The 25,979-nt window shown below is 43.0% G+C and overlaps 1 protein-coding gene across 5 annotated transcripts in view; it reads right to left on the minus strand.

The window, feature by feature from the left end:
* Positions 1-25,979, minus strand: part of LOC117514031 (thrombospondin type-1 domain-containing protein 7A) — a 602,038-nt gene that overhangs the window by 273,106 nt on the left and 302,953 nt on the right. For all 5 annotated transcript variants that reach the window (XM_034174316.1, XM_034174317.1, XM_034174314.1 and 2 more), the window contains exon 9: positions 25,347-25,593. In XM_034174316.1, coding sequence (XP_034030207.1) covers positions 25,347-25,593 — 247 coding nt within the window. The remainder of the gene's footprint in view (positions 1-25,346; positions 25,594-25,979) is intronic.

A 25,979-nucleotide genomic window follows, 5' to 3' on the forward strand; every position in this document is an offset into this window, starting at 1 on the left:
CCGGGAGGAACCGAGGATCCTAAACACCCCCGATGGCAGGTTTCGCTCCACTGAACCACCACCCCAGACGGCCAATCTATCCGGGGATTGTGCTTCAACATCCATGGGATGCCCAAAATCACGCGGGAGGTAGAAGGAGTTACAAAAAACTCAATCTCCTCCCGGTGGTTTACAGACACCACCAGAGTTACTGGTTGTGTCTTGTGTGTGAGTAAAGGGAGGAGGGTGCCATCTAGTGCCCGCACCTGCAACGGCGAAGGAAGCGCCACCAGAGGGAGCCCTACCTCCCTTGCCCATCTGCTGTCTAGCAGATTCCCTTCTGACCCCGTGTCCACCAGTGCTCAGGCTTGAAGGGTTAAATCCCCGCTCAGGATTGTGACTGGGAGTCGTGTGGCAATTTGTGTGTGTCTCACTTGAATGTTTTGACCCCCCTTAGCCCAGTCTCTAAGGGCGAGTGTTGTCGTTTTGGCCGTTTGGGGCAGTTTTTCTGTGTGTGCTCAGTTGAGCTGCAGAGAAAACACTCTCCACGGATCAGCCTCCCCATTTTGGCCCTGTGCATTTCCCTAACAACGTCAGCAGGGGGAGCTGTTGCCCCACAAAGCGCTGCGGCTGTGGAGCGTGGGGAGGGCGGCCCCTTTTCGAACCCGGAAGGGAGAGGGGCGGCGCGTATCCAGTCACGTCCTTCGCCTCGCTCCCGACGGCGTTCCTCCAACCGATTGTCTAACCGTATAACGAGATCGATAAGCCCATCTAAATCCCACGGTTCCTCCTTAGCTACCAGCTGCTCCTTCAGAACCAACGACAGTCCGTTTATGAAGGCGGCGCGGAGCGCAACGTTATTCCAGCCGGACCTCGCAGCCGCGATGCGGAAGTTGACTGCATAAGCGGCTGCGCTCTCGCGTCCCTGTCTCATTGACAGCAGCACGGTTGAAGCGGTCTCTCCTCTGTTAGGGTGATCAAACACTGTTCTGAACTCCCCCACAAACCCAGTGTATGCTGATAACAACCGTGAGTTCTGTTCCCAGAGCGCCGTAGCCCAGGCGCGTGCTTTACCCCGAAGCAGAGCAAACACATAAGCTATTTTACTAGCATCTGACGCGTACATGACGGGACGTTGTGCGAAGATGAGCGAACACTGCATAAGAAAATCCACGCACGTCTCCACACAACCTCCGTACGGCTCAGGAGGGCTTATGTATGCTTCAGGGGATGGTGGGAGGGGTTGTTGAACCACCACTGGAACGTTTATATCCTGCACAGGGTCGGCAGGAGGACGAGCTGCAGCAGCGCCCTGAGCGCTCGCCGCCATCTGTGCGGAGAGAGCCTCCACCCTGCGGTTCAGGAGGATGTTTTGCTCAGTCATTTGATCCAACCGAGCCGTAAAGGCGGTGAGAATGTGCTGCAGCTCACCAATCACGTCTCCTGCAGACGCCTGCGCTCCCTGCTCTCCCATTGGTCGTTCAACAGCCGGGTGACGCCCCTCGGAGTCCATGACGCTGGCCGAGATATCCTGTTGGGAAAGTGTAGTGACACGGACCCACAACAGGGGGCGCAAATGAACGGTCAATAGATGAGCCAAAATATAACAATTTAATGTTGTGAATGTGCACAACGAACATACAGACAATCTCAGAATATCATAACAGTCAATACACAAAGGTGACGTGTGGGCAGGCTCGAGGATAGAAGACGTCCGTCCCAAGAAGAGCCGGAACCACACGATTTCCGCCGCCCCAGAACCTGGTGAATACTGGAGCCGCCAAGTCCCGAATTCCCAGGTGATCACCGTCCCCGACTGTCAGATCTGGTACTGCTGGCGAAGAACAAAGACAGTCAAGTGTGGGTGTGTGTACACCCAGTAACAACAACGGTGGGAATGCCACCTCCACCTCTCACTCAGAATGCTGAGGTATTTACAGTGATCCCTCAGAGGAAAAGAGTACCGTCCTGCACTCACTCAGCCTCCACAAGAAGAGGGACCAGTACTCCTGCAAACACTCACAATATACAGCTTATTAGAAACACAAATGGCTGAGGATATTACCTCCAATGAAGTATGATATCTCGGCAACGAGGTGGAGATGACGTCTGGTCTTTATGGAGTGAGATGAGTAGATGGGTGACAGCTGTCAAGAGGTAATGAGTGACAGCTGTCACCCCCGGCTGTGTCCATGGCGGCAGCGCCCTCTCGTGCCTGAAGCCCGCACTTCAGGCAGGGCGCCCTCTGGTGGTGGGCCAGCAGTACCTCCTCTTCTGGCGGCCCACACAACACTACAGTTTGTATGATGTATTATCATATACCTATAAATGATACGCCAATATGATTGGATAAAACACTAAAGAATAAATAGCGATACACCCTTGTGATATTTTTCGCAGACTGGTAATCTTTTTCATACCACCCAAGTAAAACCCACAAAATGAATGTCACCTTGGTAATCAGCCAATCTATGCATATGTTGTGACGTCATGGCACGTGTGATTGTTGTTGTTTACTCAGACAACACGATGGCCACCGACAAGGGTGGACGCCCTCAGCAATTTGCCTTACATTCATGGCTTTTTACACCCTTCAGAAAACCATACAACATTTAACATTTATAGGTATATGATAAAATTGTTATCAAGTTGTTCACCAATGAATTTGGCTTTATACACCTTGAAGAAAACCATACACCCTGAGGCCGAAGATATATGATAATATCATATACCTATAAATGATACGCCAATATGATTGGATAAAACACTAAAGAATAAATAGGTTTCAGCATTTTATCTGGATATTCCACTGTTAAAGGATATTTTTTTAATGAAAGACGTGCGGACGGGTCCGCGCGTCGGGACGCAGCCGACGCGGTGCGGCGGCACAGGAAAAACACCTCCGTGTTGATAACCATTTGTTAAAATCCAGTTGGCTTTTGATGGCTTTCAGTGGAGTGAGTATATGAGAAATTGTTTATCAGCTGGAGATGTTCCAACTTGTCCTCAAGGCTTCCAACAGAGGTGTTTTTCCTGTGGTGGAGCGTCGCGGCGGCTGCGAGCCGACGCTGCAATCCGCCCGCACGTCTTTCATTAAAAAAATCTCCTTTAACAGTGGAATATCCGGATAAAATGCTGAAACCGACTTCTTCTGAAGCTTCTCTGTTCTCTCACGACGTCCTGGATCAATAGAGCCTGAAATGTGGAGGTTTTAAGCTTGAAACAGGCTGATGACACCGCCTGAGAGCGCTGCGCGACGTCTCACACCGTGAAAAGTCCTTAAAGCGACAGAATCACCTCAAAATCTCTCATCAGCTGTTAAAATTTTCACTGAAGACCAGCTTAATTTTTCGAACCATGTCCACTTCGATGTGTCTCACAGGTTTAGAAAAAATTTTGATCAAACAAAGCGCCAGTCTCTCAGCAACTTCTGAGACAAAGGAATTCCGACGAGGGGCTGGACGACTCCTCCCACAAGGAGTGATCACAGGCGAATGACGTCACCGACAGGCATGGAAAAACTCACGCATGCGCACGAGGGTTCAAGCATGTCTGACGTAAAAACATATGAATGAAATCCATATAGTTTTTGAAAAAAATAAAAAGGACCTATACTTTACGGACAGCCCTCGTACAAGTTAGCCTTTCAGTTAGCAGTTTAATCATTACCAAAGCTAACTTTTCGATCAGCTGTGCCCACCACTGGTTGCAGGTAAGTATACACTAATGAACCAATTTCTATGAATGCTATTTTTACTTTATGCTAATAAATACCCCTAAATCTTACACAATGTAGCTTTACGTGGAAAAGAATTGTCATTTACCCCTCCCTCTCTCCCTCTGGAGTGGAGGTGGAGGTGGATATCTTCTTTTCACAAACTCTGCACATATGTCACTCAGAATAAGGACTGGCTCCACTCGGCATATCTCCACATAGGAATTCTTGCTTTTCTCTGACATATTTTACATAGTTATGAAGTTTGCTTCTCCAAGAGTTTGTATCTGCACACAAATGGAACTGGGGACACTGAGGAAGTTTTGACATAAAACCTCAAACATATGTAGCTGTGCAATTTGATGAACTGTTTTGTGTAATGTTGCCCAATTAAAGATTCATTACTACAGACATAAGTACTTTAATTAGGCATTTTTTCCCCTTTGTTGACCTTAAAGATTTCATGAGGCAAGTATTCACCTAGGGCAGCAAGGTTTAACATGTGCTGCCATGTGCTGAACACGTTGAATGCATGAACACAGAGAACACAAATACAATGTATAGCACAAGTAGCAATTAAATTTAATATTGTGTCACGCCCGTGTTTGGACCCAAAATGCAAACTCTCGGACTACTGGATGTAGAAGTACTCATGGTCTTTAATTCAGGCTCTGGTTCGGTACACAGGTGATTAGTCGGCGAGGCAGAAGCACAAACAGGGTCAGGCAAAAACGCAGTCATGGGCAAGCAGGGTTCAAAGGCACGAGCAGACACAGACATCATGGGCAAGGCAAAAGGCGCAGTCAAAAAACACAAGGCAGGATCTGGATACACGGCAAAAACAGGACTAGATACAGAGCTGGTGAGTGTACAAAGACAACAAACGAGCAAGGGTGTGGTGGCTGGGTGGAGATTAAATAAGACAGGAGTTAACTAAGTGCACATGAAGGAACAATCAAGAAGGGGGCGTGGCTGAACAGAGATAGGCATGAGACAAGATAGTGAAGGCAGGAAGACAAAGTGGGGTGATGAAACAGACAAAGATGTGTGAGCAGGTGCAAGAGCGGGAGTGAGTGAAAGAAGACAAAGCAGACAGAGTTAAAGTGAGAGAAAAACATGACAGGTGCAGGATGTGAAGTGAACATAACTAACTGGGCATGAGACATGTTAAGTGCACATAAATAACAGGGTGTGAGACAAGGACATGAAAGCAGGTGCAGGATGTGAAGTGGGAACAAGAGGCAAAAACAAAACTGAATCATATTTCCGTGAACAGGAATCAGACATGAACAAGAGACTAGACTAAACATGAACTGGCGAGACAGACTTAATCAAGACAGAAAAGCAGACCGGAGATAAACTAGATAAAACTGCTCAGAGAATAATAAGAAATTAAACACCATGACAGAACTAATACTGAAACAGGCAGACATAAACTCTAAATAGAAAAGAAACAAAACAAAGTGCAAACAGAAATGAGAACAGCATAAATGAGCAAATGATAACTAAATAATCAACTATGAAAACACACATTAATAGAAAGGAACTGAGACATGATCTGAATATAAATGTAACAAGGAAAGTGACAAAGCAAAATTAGAACATAGAATAAACACATGATGAAAGTAACAAAAACAGAACTGAGAATAACCATATGATGAAAATAATATGACTAGTGAATAGTAACAAGAACAAAGTGACAAGAAAAACTTGACAGAATAAATCATGATGAAAATAAATTGTAATAAATCAAAGCTGCAGCAGACGGGAAACCATGAAAAGAGGAAAATCAAGGGCTTAGCGCCCTGACCGCGCCCAGTCCCTGACATATTGTGTCTATTCCAAATTCACATGACACACTCAAAAACACAGATGTGCTACAAAATCTCCACAACAGAGGGCTTTTACTGACAGGCTGTTCAGCGCAATGTGGTGTGTTGCATTTTACCTGGTTGGCATAGCAGATTAACTTTAATGATTTACTTTATTGATAATTTTACTCTTAAGGTAGCTATATTTTCATATTTGTTTTGATTTTTTTTAATATGTGTATGTCGCAGAATGAACAAGCGAAGCTCTTCAGCATCTCACCATGTCATTTAGGTCCTTCAGACATTTGAGCAAATGCTTCAGGGGAGCATTAGCATAGCTAAAACTTTCAGTTCCAACCCCGCCTTTTTAAGCATTTTTTCCCCTATCTGCATATATAGTAATGGTAAATGCCACACTGACAGAACCATTTATTAACATTAATACACATATATGCAATTTATGCTTGCAAGACAGAAGGTATGTAGTGCATGAGTGAACGTGGCGTGCGTGTGACCCCCATCTGCCCTTCCCGATCAGCCTACAACATCCTACTCAAAGCCAACCAACAACTTCTATCAGGAAGGGCCAACCACCAAAACAACACAAAGACAGACAAGAACTAGAGACAAGTCGTGAAGACAGTAACTGTGACGTGAAACACTGAGGAGACGGGGCCCCAACCATACAACATACCAGGACAAAAAACCACACATGAACAAGTAATGACAGCAACGGTCTGTTGTCTAATTAGTGAGCATCCATACACTAATCTAGGACACCAGAGTCTTGAGAGCACCCAAAACGGAATTGTCGTGATGGCCACAAACACACAACCATCCACACACAGAGACCCATATCACAGCTAAATATCCGATCACTACTGTGGCTGGTGTGTTGGGCCAAGACAAAAGTACAGAACCTTACCATATGACATGGACCACTCCGGCATGTCAGAAGCCACACGGCTGACTGCAAGCCACAACGGAAATGGGTCCAGGATACAGAGCCCCAGGAGAAACCAGGAGAAAAAGGGCAGCGGAAGGGCACAGGGGCCCAGAAGGGCAGCCACCAAAGCCACCCAGGCAGCACGATGGACCAACAGAGGAACGGCCCGGCTGCACCAGAATGCACCCCCCGCACGGAGGCACAGGAAGCAACCCCATACCCAAGGGAAGCATGCAGGGCTCCGGCATGGGCCCACCAAAAGGGGGGGCTCCGGAACCACACCACCCGGGCCACGGTCCCCGAAGGGTGGAGCGAGCGGCAGTGGCTAAAAGGGGGGCAAAGGAGCCACTGCAACTGAACCCAAAGTGCATTTTTCTTTTTTTGCCTTTCAGCTTCTGACCCCCTGCCACTTTAAGCATTTTTTTCATGTAGATGTAAATTAATATTCAAAGTTTTCTTGTAGTTGACAGGAGGGCTGTACAATATAGCCAAATTATTGTATCTCAATATTGTCTTCAATGAGTATGATATACGATATGACTATGATTTCAAACAAAGTGCAGCAACAGTGAAAATTAAACATTCTTAAACAAGTCAGGGGATGGAAAAATGAATATTTCCAAGTCACTGAATATGTCTTGGACTTTATTTACAGATAATTTTAGATTTATTTATCTAAAGTTATGTCACTGGTGTGTCACTCAGACAGCAAAATTAAAAGGTTATTTAAAAGTACATCCTTCAGAGAGCAAAACTAAGATGTTACACAGGTTTTATACAGAACAGAGGAAGAGTAAATTACCTATATTTCTTTCAGCCTGAGTGTCTTCTGTCAGGGCTGAGCGGAGGCAAGGCACAGACAGAGGCTGGACACAAATGCACGCTCTCAAATAGGACGTAAAAAAGGATGGTCTTTATTAAAGCAGGGGCGAGACAGAGGACGTGGTCAAAAACTAGCAGGGTCAGTACACGAGCAAACTGGGTTTTCCGAGCTGAGGCAAAAGCAGGGTACACAGAGCAGAATCAAAACACGGCAAGAGCAAAAACAGAACGAGCCAAAGCACTGGTAAGTGATGGACATCATCAACAAACGAGCAGTGAGGGAGTGAACAGACCCAGTTTAAATAAGGAAGGCGGTGACAGGAAAACAAGGTGCACGTGAGGAAGAAGGATCTGGAAAGGGGGTGTGGCTGGCAAATGAGGAACAGGTGCAAGAGGGTGAGGGAGGAAAACGCAATGCAGACAAACCAAAAGAATTAAGTGACTGGAAAATTAACAGAGAAAAATAAGACGTGCTTAAGGCAGACAATAATAAATGTGAGCAAAACAAAAGGGGAAAAAACCAGGAGATAATGTGACTAAGCAAAGTGGAAAACCAGGAGCTCAATAATAATAAACACAAAACTGGAACAGAACTGACACTGAATAAAATATAGAAATAAATGCAATGACAATACAAAATACTAATAAGAAATAAATCACAAAGAACATAATCAGATACTAAACACTGAAGATGAACAATAAGCAAAACCTGTGACTAAGCATAATGTAAAGAATGTGAAAAGCTAAACTAATACATACATGACTAATAAAATAAAAGATAACCAAGAATGAAACTAGTGACAAAGAAAAGCAATGCATGACTAAACCAAAAGTGCAATACATGAGAACCAAGACCGGAAACACAGAATAACACATAAACATGAATAATAAGACACAGACAAGAATGAAAATAATCAAGCAGCCAAACATAAAAACAAAGTCAAGAATGGACTGAACTGGAAGAAAAGAAAAGGGGACGAAGACAGGAACCCAAATAGGACAGAAGTATGACAGGCTTCACGTTATAGCTCATGAATCAACAGCTGCCTGCTCATTTAAAAAAATCACTGGAGACACATGCATATATAAAGGCAACTCGAATAAAAAAGAGAAATGCCGCTTTTAACAACCTGGAGCTCATTTCTGGCATAAAATAAAGGTGGCTTACTCACCAATACAAATAACTTTGGTGTCATTATTGGTCCGTGGTTCAAATGATGTGTTCAGTGCAAATCTAAGTAAACACTAAATCTAAGTAAACACTAAACATTTTTCTTCTTTTTTTGTTACTGTTGAGTTTGTGTGCCAAATAAATTCATTAATTAATTCATTCATTCATTCATTCTTCTACTAAGGTGGATTAGAACTTTTTGTGGTACACAGCACTCACTACTGTACAGGAGGAACATAGCAGTCAGTATGTGTCACTGATTTCAAAAGGCAGCTCTTTTCAACCAGACGTGTGGTGCTGTGAAATGTCAATCATGTGTCCAATCAGATTTCAGGGGAGTCCAGTGAAACCCTGGCCTCCGCTCTAGCTCCACTCATGCCAGGAAGTGTTCAACATTTGACATTTCCTGTTTCACTGTGTAGTCAAAATTTGGCATTTCCTGTTTCAGTCTCAACTTACCGTTCAATTCCTGCGATATCCCATGAGATCTGTTCTTGTGGGATCCAGGAAGTGTTCAACATTTGACATTTCCTGTTTCACTGTGGACTTAAAATTTGGCCCTTCCTGTTTCAGTGTGAACTTGCCACTGTATTCCTGTGAGATTCAATGAGATCTCATCTGTTAATCCAGGAAGTGTTCATCCAGGAAGTGTTTGACATTTCCTGTTTTACTGTGGACTCAACATTTGGCACTTCCTGTTTGGGACTCAGTGGACCACGATTATTTGTCAGAAGTCAGTAAAAGTCTTCTGGGCAGAAACTTCTGCTCGTATTGAGATTACTTCCATTCTGATGTGGGATGCATTGTCTGAATTTACATTACACACAGTATCAAATTAAATTGTATTGTGCTGCAGATTATACTTGATTGTGTCCTGTCTTTGCAGAATTTTTCCAATCTGCAATACCTTTTTGATGCATCTAACTGTTGCAGAATCGATGCAGTTTTTTTTTTTTTGTGCTGTTTTGTTCTGCATTTGACAGTGTTCTTTGGAATTGCTGGTGCCTCAACCACCACAAGTGTTGGTTTGAACCAGGAACCTAGCACACCACAACCAAGCACACAAACCACTTATCCACCACCTCCACTTTAACAGATGTTTATTTTTGGCTGTATCTCCCCAAATAACGCCAAGTACTGGAATTCGCTAGAGCAAAAGAAATTTAAAGGTGAATAATTGTGTCTGTGTATTGCAGGTTTGAAAGCAACATGCTAACTGTTGCAGAATTGCAAACATGCATGAATCTGACCCAAAGTAACTTCCTGTAAGCTGTGTGGTGTATGCATATTTTATTTTCATTCAATGATCTTCTTTAAGATAGAAAATGCCATGATTAAACATTAATTGACCATGGCCTATTTATAAAGAAAGAAAACTACACACAGAAGCACCATTCACACTGACATAAAGACTGCACTGACAAGAAGCCTCTGAATGCAGCAAGACATACTTGAGAGCTCTGGAGCTTTCCGCGGTGCTGTCAGCAAAAGTACACAATTGCACCGCTGTTGACATATGGCCCACTGTTCCACCTCTGTGGTACCACTATGACACATATCTTTCATTTCCCCCCCGGCGCCACTCACCCACAATTAATCAGAAAGTAATGTTTTTTTACTCAGCCTGTCTGACCTGCAGGTTATCCACAGGGTCCACAGATATATCTACAATCTGTGAAACTCTAATACAGATACAAGGAATGGACACTGAGTCTATTTACAACAGCAGGGTAATTGAAATTAATATAATCAAAATAATCTTTATCATGGAGGGATTTCTAGGGCAGTGACACTTGATCCAGGCTTGTGCCACGCACTTTGCAACTCCCATGAAATAGAAGACAAACCATTTTAAAGGCAGATTTATTTTTGATTTGGAAAATGTTCAATATTTTCAGTTAAAATGTGTGTGCTTGTTTAATTCTGTGCAAACCTAGAAGTGGCTGATTGAATTTCATTTTGCGCTTAAGATCATTAACACGTGCAAGATCCTTATTTACATACTGCTGTTTATCAGAATCAGAATGTCTTTATTGTCATTGTTTTCTTAAAAACCATACAACAAAATCTGGCATGCTACTCCTGCAAGGTGCCATAAGTTAAAAACACATCCTCCACACATACAATCAGTCTTCCACATTCCATCAATCATATATGACTCCTAAAATAAATTAATGAATAATAAATAAATAAATACCCTTCATAAATATAGCAGCTAAAGCTATTATAGATAAAGTAAGTCCTTTCAGTTTCTCCCTTGTTTCACTTGGGGTCACCACAGCAGATCTAAGGTGGATTTGCATGTTGATTTGGCACATGTTTTATGACAGATGCCCTTCCTGATGCAACTCCACATTACATGGAGAATGGGCAGGGGTGGCCTTGACTTTGCATGTTGTGAATTTGAGTTCAATCATGTGGAATTAGTATCAGTGCTCCCCATTTTTTTTTTTTTTTGCCTCCTTGCTCTCGGCCGAGACGGTCGCATTTTTCTCTTCTCCCTCCCTCCTTATCTTTCCTGCTTCTGTGGCGTGTTGTCTGTGAGGCTGCCAGCTTTGCTCTTCTGGAAACAGCAAAGTGGTTAAAGTGGTCTCTGAATGCAACTGACACTATTTTTTCTACAAGACACTCGGGAGCGGAGGACCCGACCTGTCCTGCCGGGACACGTGATGGGTTATGTGATGGACAGTTGGAGGAAATGGCAGGTCATGTGCCTTTACACGCTGTCTGTGGAGGACGTCGAAGATGTGTATATATTTGGCATGGTGGTGACCGGGTTCCTGCTGTGTGGAGCGGGCATAGCGCTGGTTTACTGGAAAATTAAGAAAGTGGAAGCGGCAATAATTGGCCCGTCCAGGCTGCCCCACATGATTGATTCGATTGGAAGGGCAGTGTCATCTCTGGTAGGATGGCTGCACTGGAAAACCGCATTGATCGTCAATAATGACCACATCTCCTCTCCTAATTCAGATGTATTGGAAGCCACTCTGTCTCAGACTGTGGAATCTTTCAGGCGTCTGCTAATCTGGATTTTCATTCGGCTTCCCAAAACACAGCTGCACTTCAAGGCCGCTGTGATAAAAACATCCTGGAGAAGAACAATGCTCATGCCTCATTCCCCCTGGTCTTCACCCGCCCTCAGCTTCTCCAGCTCTAATGTTGACTGTGGACAGTGGACTGTTCAGAGCTGGGCCCTTCCTCCCTCCAGAACGGACGAACAAGGGCACTGATGGCGCCTAAAGGCGGCCTCCAGGTGTTCTGTCTGATAACTGGACTCTTACAAATCTCGGTCGTCGTCTCTTGTCCTGTTGTTGTGTGTGATCATTGTTCATTGTGCTGATGGGTTTTTTCCTGCATTGCTGCTGCATGATTCAATGCAGCAGCAATGAAGGTTTTTCTTTCCCAAGTTTTACCTTGTGTGTGCTTTTTATATGTGTTCATGTACCGGGCCGGCTTATGTGTGTTGTTTGTGTGTGTCGTCTGTCGTCATGAGGCCGGTCATGGTTTGCTCAGCCCTGCTGTTGACCTAAGGCAGGACATAGATCTGGAGCTGGTCCCCGGGCGCCTAAAGGCGACTTCTGCTCCTAACTGGCAATTAGGATGGGTTAAATGCAGTAAACACATTTCATTGTGCAGGGAACATGTTCCTTTGTGCATATGACAATAAAATTCTTTTGAATCCTTTGAATCCTTTGAATCCTTGAAACGCCATCAACATGTCAAATGTGCCACAAGAGGAGCAAATACACTGGACAACGTTTACACCAATACTAAGCAAAGCTACAGGGCCAGACCTGCACCACATATAGGCAAGTCAGACCACATGTCTCTGCAACTCATCCCTGCATCTACCTCCCTCTGGAAATCCACCCCCACCACCATTAAGACAGTCAAAACATGGCCAGATGGTGCTTCTCAGCAGCTGCAGGACTGCTTCAACAGCAATGACTGGGACATCTTTGAGGATGAGGACCTGGATGTGTTTACAGACACTGTACTGTGTTACATTAAGAACTCTGTAGATATGGTCACAGTGGAAAAACACATACAGATTTACCCCAATCAGAAACCCTGGATGTCCAGGGAGGTGAAGCAGCTGTTTAAGGAGAGAAACTCCACCTTCAATGCTGGTAATAGGGCTCTCTACAGCACAGCCTGCTCCAACCTGAAGAGAGGCATCAGGAAGGCCAAGGAGGTTTTCAGGAGGAGGATCGATGACTACCTGCTAACAACAACAGCAGGTAGGCATGGATGGTGGTCCAGCACCTCAACAAATATAAACCCGGCATCAGAGCTGCTGAAGGTGATGCTGCATTGGCAGAAGAGTTCAATCTCTTCTTTGCTCGCTTTGAGACTGTGACACCAGGAACAGCTATTGCTCCAGCAGCCTGGAGTAACTTCACAGTGGGGGAGCACGAGGTAAGGTGCACACTGAGGGGTGTCAACCCATGCATAGCAACAGGCCTTGACGCCGTCTTCGGATGGGTGCTGAAAGACTGTGCAGACCAGCTTGCTGGGATTTTCACCAAAATCTTCAACTGGTCCATGACACAGTCTGCTGTCCTGTCATGCCTGAAGACCTCCACTATAGTCCCCCTATCCAAGAAATCCCCCATAACCAGCCTCAATGACTATGGGCCTGTTGCACTACACCAATGGTGATGAAGTCTTTTGAAAAACTGGTTAGAAGTCACATGTCATTCATAACCCCCACTCAAGACCCATACTAATTCGCTTACAAGGGCAGCAGGTCAACAGAGGATGCTGTGACTGCTGCCCTCCACACCATGCTGACCCACCTGGAGCAACAGGGTAACTATGCCCGTCTTTTCTTTGTGGATTATAGTTCAGTATTCAACACCATCCTCCCCCATGGCCTTGTGAGGAAACTACTGAACCTTGGTCAAGGTCATTCCACGTCTTTGGATTATGGACTTTCTGTCAGATCAGGATTGGCCCCCAACATATCCACAGCTGTCACACTCAGCACTGGTTACCTCTCAAGCCTGTATTATGAGCCCGCTGCTTTTGACTCTACACCTCTGGCTGCACCCCTATCCACACCAGCAACACCTTCATTAAGTATGCGGATGACACCACAGTAGTAGGCCATATCACTGGAGGAGATGAGTCCACCTAATGGGATGAGGTGGAACAGCTGATGGGGTGGTGTAAAGAAAATAACCTGCTTCTGAACACACCCCAAACCAAGGAGCTAATCATAGACTTCAGGAGAAATAAAACAGACATTCAGCCCATTGTCATTGTGGGGACCTGTGTGGAAAGGGTCAGGGACTTCCGTTTCCTGGGAGTCCACATAAATGAGAAACTGACCTGGGACAAGAACACCACACACTTTGTAAAGAAGGCACAGCAAAGACTCCACTTTCTGAGAATCCTCAGGAAAAATAACATAAACCAGTGATTGCTCGTGTCTTTTTACCACTCTACCATGGACAACATCATCACATACTGCCTCTGTATGTGGTTTGCCATCTGCACAGGGACAAACAGGAAAGAGCTCCAGAGGGTTACCAAAATGGCAGAGAAGATCACTGGGTGTCCTCTACCCACACCGGGGGACCTTATGGCTCTCATTGTTTCAGGAGAACCAACACCATCCTAAAGGACTCATCCCAACCTTGGTCAACCTCTGTTTGAGCTCCTGCCATCAGCCAGACGGTACAGAGCCATTAGAGCAAGTACAAATAGATTGAAAACCAGTTTCTACCCAACTGCTGTTAGAGCTGTGAATGTCACTGGAACCAAAATAGTCAGGTTACATGCCACACTTGAAATGAGTTCAGTATTTATAGTAGAGAAGCTTGAATCTTCGACTGGACTGGGTTGCTTGACGTGAGTACGTACTTGCTTCAAGCAACCCAGTCCAGTCGAAGATTCAAGCTTCTCTACTATGGAAACCACCTGGACAACTGAGAGCCTTCACAGAAACAAGTGTGTATTTGTTTATGTGCAATATCCATTGCCACTGAAATATCCACAATTTTCTTTTGTTAATTTTGCACTCTGTACATACTTCTTTCATTCAGTTAAATGTTATGTTTATTTTTCTTTTCTTTTCCAGACCTTTCAAGTCTGCATGTGGTTTACTCAGGTTGCACTGAAAGTTGGGTGACCATATTTTGATTTCCAAAAAACAAGACACTCGGCCCAGCAATGAGATACTCTAATGATATTCGAAGTTTACTCAATTTAATGGCCCAATGAAAACAATGAAAACCAGGACATTTTCACAACTTTCAAAAAAAAAACAAAAAACCTCAGGATAGCCAGGACAGGACGTGAAAACAGTACATGTCCTGTGAAAACAGAACGTTTGATCACCATAACTGAAAGGCTTGAACCTTACCTTTCGTTGTACTTGTTATAATGACTATGAAGAATCTGTATCTGTATTTAAGTTGTGTATTGTTGTTGAGAAGAAGCTATGGTTGAGATTGTTAGTCCAGTTTTGAGTGATCAGTAGTGCCTGTGTGAGGGCAATAGGTCAGATAGACAGTGTCCTTGATGAGTGCAGTACTTGATGATGGCTGAGGCTCTACAGAGGAAGCGGGTGTTAGCAATCTCTTCCAGGGAGGGGAGAGCACAGCCAATTATTTTTTGAGTTGTCTTTATTACCCTCTGCAGAGCTTCCTGTCTCCTGCTGAACAGCCAAACTGTAATGCAGTACACCAAGAGGCCAGGACACTCGATGCCAGTGATGTTCATTCAAACCATTCTTTTTCAACAGGTTCAAGAATTGCAGATATTGCTGTGTTTTTCCTACAGCAGCTGAGGTTTTGAAGAGGAACTATGCAACTCTGGTCAGTTTTTAGCTGTTTTGCCTGGTTTTTTTTTTGTTTTGTTTTTTTGTTTTTTTCTTCTCTAGTAAGATTCCCTGTAGCTCGGGAGTACATGTTGTAAAAACTCACTGACACCCCTGCCCCCTGACCTCTTGTTCCGCTGCCCATGTGTATTTTTCAACGGAGCTGTCATGTCTGTGGAGTCATGTTAAGAAAATGACAGTACATAGGAATACATAGAGAACAGAGAATCCATCTCAATATACTTATGAGAGCAGCACCATGAATGCCAGGTTTGTATCCATTTTGCACGCTTCTTCACGACAGCATTTTTTTTTCCTTCTTTTCCAGCTCTGCCATAAAAATGACCAGGTAAGGAATAAATCCTTCATTGGCTTCTTCTTATAGCTGCCAGCTCGCCAGTGCCTTGACAGGGGGCATGTATGTGTTGTTGTGCATTACTCCCAAAAATCAAGGTAAAAATGATGCTTAGTTCTTTAACAGACCAGGTCAGGTTTCAGAAATGTAGCCTGATAAATTTGAAGTTTCACACCCATTCAACAAATTCCCTGTCTACAAGTAGTGTGTGGAGTCTGTGCTGTGCCTCCTGAAATCAGAGAAGAGTTCTATGTGTTGTGGCTGGGGTGCCTGGCGTGCCTGGCTGGCTTTTGTTTGTCTTCTGTTTCTGTCTTTTGTTTTTCCTTCCAGGTGGCATGCGTTTAGGACTGAGTGGCTGTGTGGCTGAGTTATCAGGACCTCACCCTGATCACCTGAGGCTGATCATGTGCAGCTCGTCAGGACTCACAGCTGTGGTGCAGCTACACGGATTGGAACATGGTGGCATTTAAATCTGGAGTACACAGTGTGTATTTGCCAGAGACTCGACCTTGTGACCAGACGGGTGAGATCGTCGTCTCGAGAGCCATCTCATCATCAGTGGATGCAGAGAACGTCCAGGTTTGATGCATGGTCTGTGAAAGAGGAGGGGGTGAGGTCTCACGCTCGTCAGCACACTTCCTGAGGTACGTTACGGTTTGTGACTAACATTAGTACAGTCAGTAAATGTGGTGTCCCTCACACCTTATTATATTGAGCTGTTATGTTAGTCGTTTATTCAGCTTCCACTGCAGTGGATAATGTGAACTGGGTGTTCCATGCCTGCAGGGTGGGAAACTGATTAGTGATTAAGCCGGGAAGTGTTTGCTGTTTATGTACACCTTTGAGTGGTCTCTCTGTGTGTGGAGTGTGGACTCACATGATGGTTTCTTCTTTCACAGACTTGGTTTGTCGCGGCCACCTGGGGGGCGTCGGCGGGGTCCTTGGGTCCGAACTGGTTCTGGCTCCGGACCGTTTGTGCTGCTAGGAGCGCACCACGCCAGACCACGCACTTATTTGTTTGTATTATCACATCACTGTTATGTTATTAAATTTTGTTATCCTTTGTACTGTGCTCTGCTTATTTCATACTGGGTCCTTCAAACGCTGGTCGGTTCTCCGCCCTGCGTCCAACACATAACACTATGGGGTCGTTGGGTTTTAATGTCAAATTGTTGGCACATCTACTACATCATCTCACCACCCATTGTCATTTGCATACTTATTGGAAGTAAATCACTCACAAAACACTCTTCAAACAACTGTGCAACATTTTAGTTCTCGTTATATAGGATTTTGGTCAATCAGGCCCTTGTGTTAGGGTATGGTCTGAGTTTGGGTTTTTGAGTGTTCTCTGTGTCTTTTTTGTGAGTCCTTGTCACCTGTCATGTTCTGTCTCACGGTTGCATGTGTGTGTAGGTATATGTGAATGCGTATTTCTGTGTCCCGTGTCCTTTGTTGGTCCTGTATGCATGCGGCCCTGATGTCCTTCTGTCTGCATCAGTTGTCATGTCTGTGTCATGTGTGAGGATAGGTGAGGGTGCATGCTCTGTGCCTGGAGTGTGGGCACCCTCCCCCCATTTCTGGGTGTGTGTTCGTACATGTCCAAGTCCTATGTGCGAGTGTGTGTCTACCTTCCTTGTCATTCCTGAGCGTGCGTGTCTGGGTATGACTCCCACTCGCATGTCCCAAGTCTTGTGCGTGTATGGAGGGGACCCTCTCTGGCTGTTGGTCATGTGTGGTTGTGGACCTGTCATTTGTCGTGTTTGCTTCTGGGTGTGGGTGTGTTGTTTAAGATGTCTGTTTTTGGGCCATTATGTTTTCCCCGCTCTCTGGTCTTTATATTTTGTGCTGTTTTGGTTCTTTCTGTAGTTCTTAGGACTGTCTTATTATTACTTTGTTCCAGTTTGAGTCCCACGTGTATATCTGTGTGTAATCATAACACTAGATTTCAGGTCTGTTGTTCTGTTCATTGTTGTTCCACATTTGAGTTATTTATCTGTGATTCGATTGTCTGTATGTTCCATGTTGGATTTTGCAGTTTGTGCACTTTTTGTTTTGGTTTGTCATTTCATGATTTGGTGTTATTTTTCACAGTTTTTGAGTTGTCCATTTATTTTTAATCTCTGTGCATTCCTTTATCTTTCCCACATGTCCCGGCTTTTCCATTGGCCATTGTTGCACCTGTTGTTAATCAGTTGAGTATTTAAGCCTCTTCCTCCTCATTGTTAGTTGCTGGTTGATTACGTTTCCCAGTGTCATCACGTCAGTTTCAGCTCATCGTCTCCTGCCTCATGCACCGTCCATCTGCACCTGGTTGTCGTTGTCAGTAAGTTTATACCTAGCTGTCGGTTTTGGATGGCACACCTAGACTGTGTGGTTTTTGGTTCTTTGTCACGTGGGATGCTCCTGTCACTATTGTATTATCACTGTCACCTTGGAACACTAAACACTTTGTTTTTTTGCACTTAACCATTTGTGTCCTGGCTGCCGTGCATTGTGGGGTCCACTCCCTGCTCCGAGTGGTTCAAACTGTAACGCCTTGGTGTTTTAATTCCAGTTAACTGTTTAACCTTTCACAAGTGCTCCTTGCACTACATCAAGGGTCACCAACCCTGTTCCTGGAGGGCACCTGCCCTGCACGTTTTCCACTTCTGCCTACTCAAGTCACACCTGATTTTTTTTAAAGTCGTGTTTTCCAGCTCTTGATTGGCTGAACACACCTGATACAGTTAACTGCCTGGGAGTGGAACAGGGAGAGTTAGAAAACACGTAGGATAGGTGCCCTCCACAAACAGGGTTGGTGGCCCCTGCACTACATTATCCCAGTTCAATAACAATAACCGCCTTCTCAGTTTAACAGATGAGTTGGTCATTAATGTGAATAGCTGGGTTTGATTTAATATTAAACACTTACCACAGATTTCATGTAGAAAACTTGTTTTTTCTCTACTCATTACTGACGCATCATTAGTGATGCTGTTACGTTTTCCCCCTTATGGCAACATAATGGAAGGAAATCGACCTAAACGCCTTTTGTCAGTTACTAAGTGTTTTTACTCTCTATGCTGCTGCCTCCTAACTCTGCAAAACTGTTTTTTTTTTTGTTTTTTTTGTCATTCCAACTCCATCAGTTTGTCTTTAAAATTAAAATAGAGGTGATTAAAAAAAATCTTGTCTTTCAACTGTTTCCTCCAATCTGGTAAGTGGTGCTGCTGTGTCTGGGTCAGCTGCTGAAAGAGCCACTGCTGAAGTAGACATTAATTTTTCTTTTATTACAGGGTGTTCACTGTGAAACCCATTTGCGTTGTACACAGCATGCTTTCACCATTTGAATAATTGATATGCTTGTCCTTCCCTCATCACCCATCTACATACATTTGGGATGTGGGCGGCTCTGTAGTTTGAGTTATCCTTGACGCAAATTTGAAAACACACAACCACAATGCTGGAAAACATAAAGGAAATTTTATTATTTTGGCCACACTGAATGAAGAATGCTTCACTCACTCTGCTCTAACACTGTGTTTACCTCAGTAGGCTGTTTTCAGTCTGTGCAGTCTTAACAGCTAACCACAAACATCTTGTCTCTCATCTGCCTTGTGATTAAACCACCCAGAAGTATCAATCCCATTTAATTACCGTCATTATCATCAATGAAAAATTACGGGCACTGAAAACATCAGGGTTAATTAGGCTTTCAGGGACACAGATTATTTATTTATCCGTGGTTGCCTGCAAAGTAAAGATATGAACTGGGAGCTGTCTTCCTGTAGAATTTGATCAGCCCTGTTCTTGTGTTCTTGTTTTTTCTTCTGTGAATCTGTTTTCTTTCCCGCTGTCACTTTCTTCCCCAACACTGTTGTCTTTCTCATCTATGTGCCCTTCTGCTTTTCTCTGTTTAATGTCTCCTGTTATAGATGTCACATGCACCACAGGAGCACTGATGTCTTTGAAGGAAAAACATAAAAACAAAACAAACCAAAAAAATTCATTTCATGTTATTTGCAGCAGTTTCAGATAAATTCATGTTTTGTTTGGGAATGTCTCGTCAGTTTAATGTTTTAAGTCTTGGTGGTATGAGTACTCATCCAACAGGTGCTCACAAATCATCATCTGACCAAGCAACAGGATCAAAGTGTAATTTTACAGTGTGTGATGTGGGAGTGTTTGTCGTGGGAGTATATATATATATATATATATATATATATATATATATATATATATATATATATATATATGTGACGAGAAATTTCCCTCTGCTTATTTGCACTGAAATATTGCTGTGTTGCTACCAGCATCATTTTGCTTCAGCAGTCATGTTCTGAAGGATCAGAGAGTTTTGTCTTAAAAAAGGAAGATGTGTGTGTGTGTGTGTGTGTGTGTGTGTGTGTGTGTGTGTGTGTGTGTGTGTGTGTGTGTGTGTGTGTGTGTGTGTGTACCTGGCCAAATAATGACTACGAGGTCTGTCAATAAAGTAACGGTCCTTTTTAGTTTTTTCAAAAACTATATGGATTTCATTCATATGTTTTTACGTCAGACATGCTTGAACCCTCGTGCGCATGCGTGAGTTTTTCCACGCCTGTCGGTTACGTCATTCGCCTGTGAGCATGCCTTGGGAAGGAGTGGTCCCGCCCCCTCGTCGGATTTTCATTGTCTGGAAATGGCGGAATGAAAAGGACTTTTTTTCCATCAGAATTTTTTCAGAAGCTGTTAGAAACTGGCACCTTCGAAAAATTTATCTGGCTTTCGGTGAAAATTTTACGGGCTTCACAGAGAGTAAGGACTGTTACGACAGCTTTAAGGACCCCTTTAAGGACGCTCGGCACGCCGTGCTCCGAGCTGCGACGACGCGGCACAAGCCACCGGACCATTTCTAAACGGATGGCTCTGTGGATATGAGACCGTCGTGTGCTCTTTCTCTGGTTATCACAAGAGCTGGACATCAGCCATGTTCCGGCAGATTTCACTTTTAACAAGAGATTTTGTCATGGAAAGCCGCGCGGAGGCTTCGCGCGTAAAGACCGATTTGCTTTGGAAGCGAGACAAAGGAACACCTCCGTTTCGGCGTGTCAGAGGACAAGTTTGGACATGTCCAGCTCTCCACAATTTTTCTGATACTTACTGGACTGGTAAGCATTGAAAGCCGAGATAGGCCCTCTTTAGGACCCTAAAGACTTGGATTTCCTTCTCCTGCAAAGATACAGTGGCTTGCAAAAGTATTCAGCCCCTTGGTATTTCACATATTTTAATTTGTTTATGGCATTTCAAATACAAAAAGTAAACCAGGCTTCTCAATATAAAAATTTCTAAAATTATCTTTCTTAAACTCAACTGAAAACAAATCTCTACAACCTGACATAAATTAATTAAAAATATAAAAGCCAAGATGATGGGTTGCATAAGTAATCAGCCCCTTTGGTATAATACCTGTAAATAATCAGTTTTATTGCCAGTTTTCTTCAGACAAGTCAGGGGATGGATACATGAACATTTCTAAGTCACTGAATATGTCTTGAACTTTATTTACATCAGTTATGAAGAAATACAAACAGTATGGAACTCTCTGGTAAATCTATGTGGAGTAGACAGTTCTCAAAAACTCAGTGACTGTGCAAGAATGAGAAGAGTGAGGAAAACCACCAAGACACCCAGACAACCCAGAAGAAGTTACAGGCTTCTGTGGCTGTGATTCGAGAAATTTTGCACAGTGCAAGTTTTGATTTTATATCCCCAGTTATACAGCTTCATGATGAAGTGGAGCAGAGGAGGATTTTCTTACAAAGAAGACCTGAAAGTTCACCTACAATTTGCCAGAAGGTACATTTGAGATGCAAGCCAAGATTAGATGTTTCAGTGAAAGAAGACCCTCGTCTATACCACTTCATCATGAAGCTGTATAACTGGAGATACAAAACACAGAATTTGCACTGTGCACAATTTGTCCAATCACAGCCACAGAAGCCTGTAACTTCTTCTGGGTTGTCTGGATGTCTTGGTGGCTTTCCTCACTGTTCTCCTTCTTGCACAGTCACTCAGTTTTTGAGAACTGTCTACTCCACACAGATTTACCACAGAGTGCCATAGTGTTTGTATTTCTTCATAGCTGAAATAAATAAAGTTCAAGACACATTCAGTGACGTGGAAATGTTCATGTATCCATCTCCTGACTTGTCTGAAGAAAACTGGCAATTAGCTGATTATTTATAGGTATTATACCAAAGGGGCTGATTACTTATGCAGCCCATCATCTTGGCTTTTATATTTTTAAGTATTTTATATCAAGTTGTAGAGATTTGTTTTCAGTTTGAGTCTAAGGAAGATCACTTTAGAAATTTTTATATTGAGAAGCATAATTTACTTTTTGTTTTTAAAATGCCATTAACAAATTAAAATATGTGAAATACCAAGGGGCTGAATACTTTTGCAACCCACTGTATCAGCATCACCAAACACTTCTGTCCAGTGACCTCATGACTCCTTTTCTTTTTCCGAGGCATCTCTCAGACTCAAAGACTGAGGGCCCATAGTCAGAAAATTCAATTTATAGATAAATGAATGTCAATGATACTTTAACACTTTCTGCATAAAAAATACAGTTCTGATGGCTGAGTCCAGTAAGTCATTGAAATCCTTGATCTTACTCACAAACCCAAACACTTTGATTCCTTACTCAGTGCATCCATTATTCTGCAATGATCACAGCATCATCTGCAAAGTCAAGGTCAGTAAACGTTTCCTCACCAACCTAAGCCAATGTTTTCTAAAACCCTGCAGCTTAGCTTACAGGTAATGCAGAGAAAATGCAGCACATGCAAGAGCAAGAAACTGCAGCAGCCTCAACCCAGAATGGAGTCCTATCAGCCAGACGTAAGGGCTGCACTGGTCACTGCACTGTACACAAGCCAAGTATGAATGTTGATTTTCACTGACGATGATATCAGAGGAATCCCTGTTCTGCCGCAAATTCTACTGTGGCCTTAAAAATTATTTTATTAGCTATAAAACTGATGAGCAGGAGCACATGGCATATCAGAACAAGTGAGAAAGTCAGAGGCTCAACAAAATTACATGATAATGTGTAAATATCTGCTGTAGTACCAAAGAGACATTACTGATTACTTACAAGAAAATACAAACATTATAATTTAGTTCATTATTATTATTATTAATATGCATGAGCAACGAGCTTCAGCATGTCACCATGCCATTTAGGTCCTTCAGACTTTTTATTTGAGTAAATGATTCAGTGGAGCATTAGCATGCCTAAAACCTTAAAGCTTCTGGGGGGCTCCACCCCACAGAGCCCCCAAATTACAGTTCTCTTAACCCACTGCCACATTAAGCATTTTCTTTAATGTAGATGTAAATTAATAATCAAAGTTTTCAGCTAGTTGACAGTAGGGCTGTACAATTTGGCCAAATTATCATTTCTCAATATTTTCATATCAGTATGATAAACGATATGACTATGATTTCACACAAAGTGCAGCAATAGTGAAAGTTAAATGTTCTTAAACAAAACCATAATAATACCACGCTCATTTTGCACTCATCATAAGGTTAGGATACAGTGCCCTCCAAAAGTATTGGAACACTTGGTATTTCACACTTTCTAATTTGTTTATGCCATTTCAAATACAAGAAATACAAAAAAATATCAAGACTAAAAAATTCTAAAATTGTCTTCCTCAAACTAGAACTGAAGGCAAATCTCTAAAACTTGATAAAACCTGTAAATAATAATCAGTTGTATTGCCAGTTTTCTTCAGACGAGTCAGGGGATGGAAACATGAACATTTCCAAGTCACTAAATAGTTCTTGGACTATATTTACATCAATTATGAAGAAATACAAAGGTTTCTCTCACCAAAACATAAAATCTAGGCTTGCATCTCAGATGTACTTTCTGGCAAATTGTAGCTGAACATTCAGGTCTTCTTTTTAATGTTGCCTTATGCTGAAGAGAACATGACCTTGAAATGGGTGTTTCAACAAGACAATGACCCCAAGCACACTAGTAAATGAGCAAAATCTTGGTTCCAAACCAAGAAAATTAATGCCTCGCAGATGTGAAGAAATCATGAAAAACTGTGGTTATACAACTAAATACTAGTTTAGTGATTCACAGGATTGCTAAAAAAGCAGTTTGAACATAATAGTTTTGAGTTTGTAGCGTCAGCAGATGCTAGTATTATTGTGAACACCCCCTTTTCTACTGTTTTTTTACTAATAGTCCAATTTCATAGCCTTAAGAGTGTGCATATCATGAATGCTTGGTCTTGTTAGATTTGTGAGAATCTACTGAATCTACTGGTACCTTGTTTCCCATGTAACAATAAGAAATATACTCAAAACCTGGATTAATCTTTTTAGTCACATAGCACTACTATTATTCTGAACACTACTGTATGTAAGGCACATATGAAATGAACTTCATTTATACAACACTTTTCCGCTTGAATCAGAAATGCTTTACACTAAGGCATCACACTCAACCATTCACACACACCAATTCAGTGTGCTGCCATACAAGGCACTCAAGTATGCACTGGGAGGACCTCAGTGGGAATAAAGACCTTGCCCCTTTCGTGATTTGCTGTTGTAATGGGGAGTTGAGGATCCTCTGGTCCCAATCCCATTGTTTTAAGCACTAGACCATCAACCTCTCACCTGAGTGTCACATTGTTTATTTAGCATAACACATTTCTGCACTTTAGACCTGGTTTTGGGTGGTCTAAGGTGAAACCTTCCTTCTTGTGATAGACGATATCAGCATACCACTTTTGCACCTGATACACATGAGATCAAGTAGGTGAGCATGAGGGTGCTGGGTTTAAAAATTGCAACTGCATTGGCTGGAAACTAGCAAAGTCCAAAAAGGCAAAAACACAAGGAGACAGTTTGATATATTAATTAATATATATGTTAGCACTGTTGGATCACAGTAAGATAGTCAAGGGATCACTTCCTACTTGGTCCATTCTGTCTGGACTTTGTGTGGGTTCCCTCGGAATGCTGCAGCTTCCTCACACTTCCAAAGACATGCAGGTTAGATAAACTTGTGACTCTAAACTTACTGTAAGTGTGAATGAGAGTGTGAAAGTGTTTGTCTGTCTCTCCATTGTGTACCTTGCCTCTTGCCCAGTGTCTTCTGGGACAGGCTCCAGCCCTCCATGATCATTAATTGGAATTAGAGTGCATAGAAAATGAATGAATGAATGTTACCACTGTTAGTACTGTGGAATGGGTAGCTCAGTGCATAAGGAATTGGTCCACCAGTATGTGCAGTATGTCCAGTCCTACTCATGCTATCTGTCTGTACACTTGGACTAGACATTTAATTGGCATTGTCTAAGTGCGCCCAGCGGTAAATGGGTACCGGTCTTGGCATGAGAAGTAACCTGCATCAGACTGGTGGATCTGCATCCAACATCTTCTTCACACTGTTAGCACTAATTGGCAAGCAGCTTGGCGACACTGATGGTGCAACAGTTACGATATGTTAATTCTATAGCCAAACCATTGGTTATGATTACCACCATCCAGTCCACAAAAATATGTCAATCAAATACATAAACCAAAGGTAGCTTATTAGCCTTAGCTTAGCATTGCTTGTTTGGGAACTGTGAGATCAGGTCATGTTTGGCTTAATTCGTTCTGCCCAGGTCACACTGGTGTTGCCTATCTAAAGATGCATCAAAATGTAAAAAAATAAACTTACTTCTTGGGTGGCACCTGTCCCACATTGACTCGAACGCAGATGACCTTGCGAGTCTGCAGTCCCATAGAGCAGGGACCATCACGAATGTTGGTGGCACCAAAGGAAGTGGATATGTTTAGGACAGAAGAAGACGGATCTTCAGTGCAAGGTCCCCATGGCCCCGTCTGCCAGTGGTACACTGTACAGGCATGTTCATTGCAGTTCCTGACCTCTTGAAGAGCACTGATGTTTGGACAAAGGGCACCACCTAAAAACACCGAAGCACAGTGATGCTGATTAGTACCTTCAACAAAACACATTTTAATTCCCAACTCTCCCATCAGTCTCAATAATATGCAAATAAATGCCTCAAGCAACTCTAAAATCTAACTAGGTCACCCACTCCCCAGAAAATACATTTGGTGTGATTGTCAAGTGATTGTCAAGTGTTCAACGCGTTGTTGTTGTTGACATATTGGGTTAACAATAGCATAATGAGATAATGTCCCAGAAAATGTTTGTGCACCCCAGAACTTTTACATTAGATTTTTTTTATCATGACATGAAGAAAAAAGAAAAGAAAAAAAAAAAATCAGGCTTCTTTATATTTAAATTTCTAAAATAATGCCTGCTAAACTCGCACTGAAAATGCAA

This window comes from Thalassophryne amazonica, chromosome 7 (assembly GCF_902500255.1).
Source record: "Thalassophryne amazonica chromosome 7, fThaAma1.1, whole genome shotgun sequence".
NCBI classification, from domain to species: Eukaryota; Metazoa; Chordata; class Actinopteri; order Batrachoidiformes; family Batrachoididae; genus Thalassophryne; species Thalassophryne amazonica.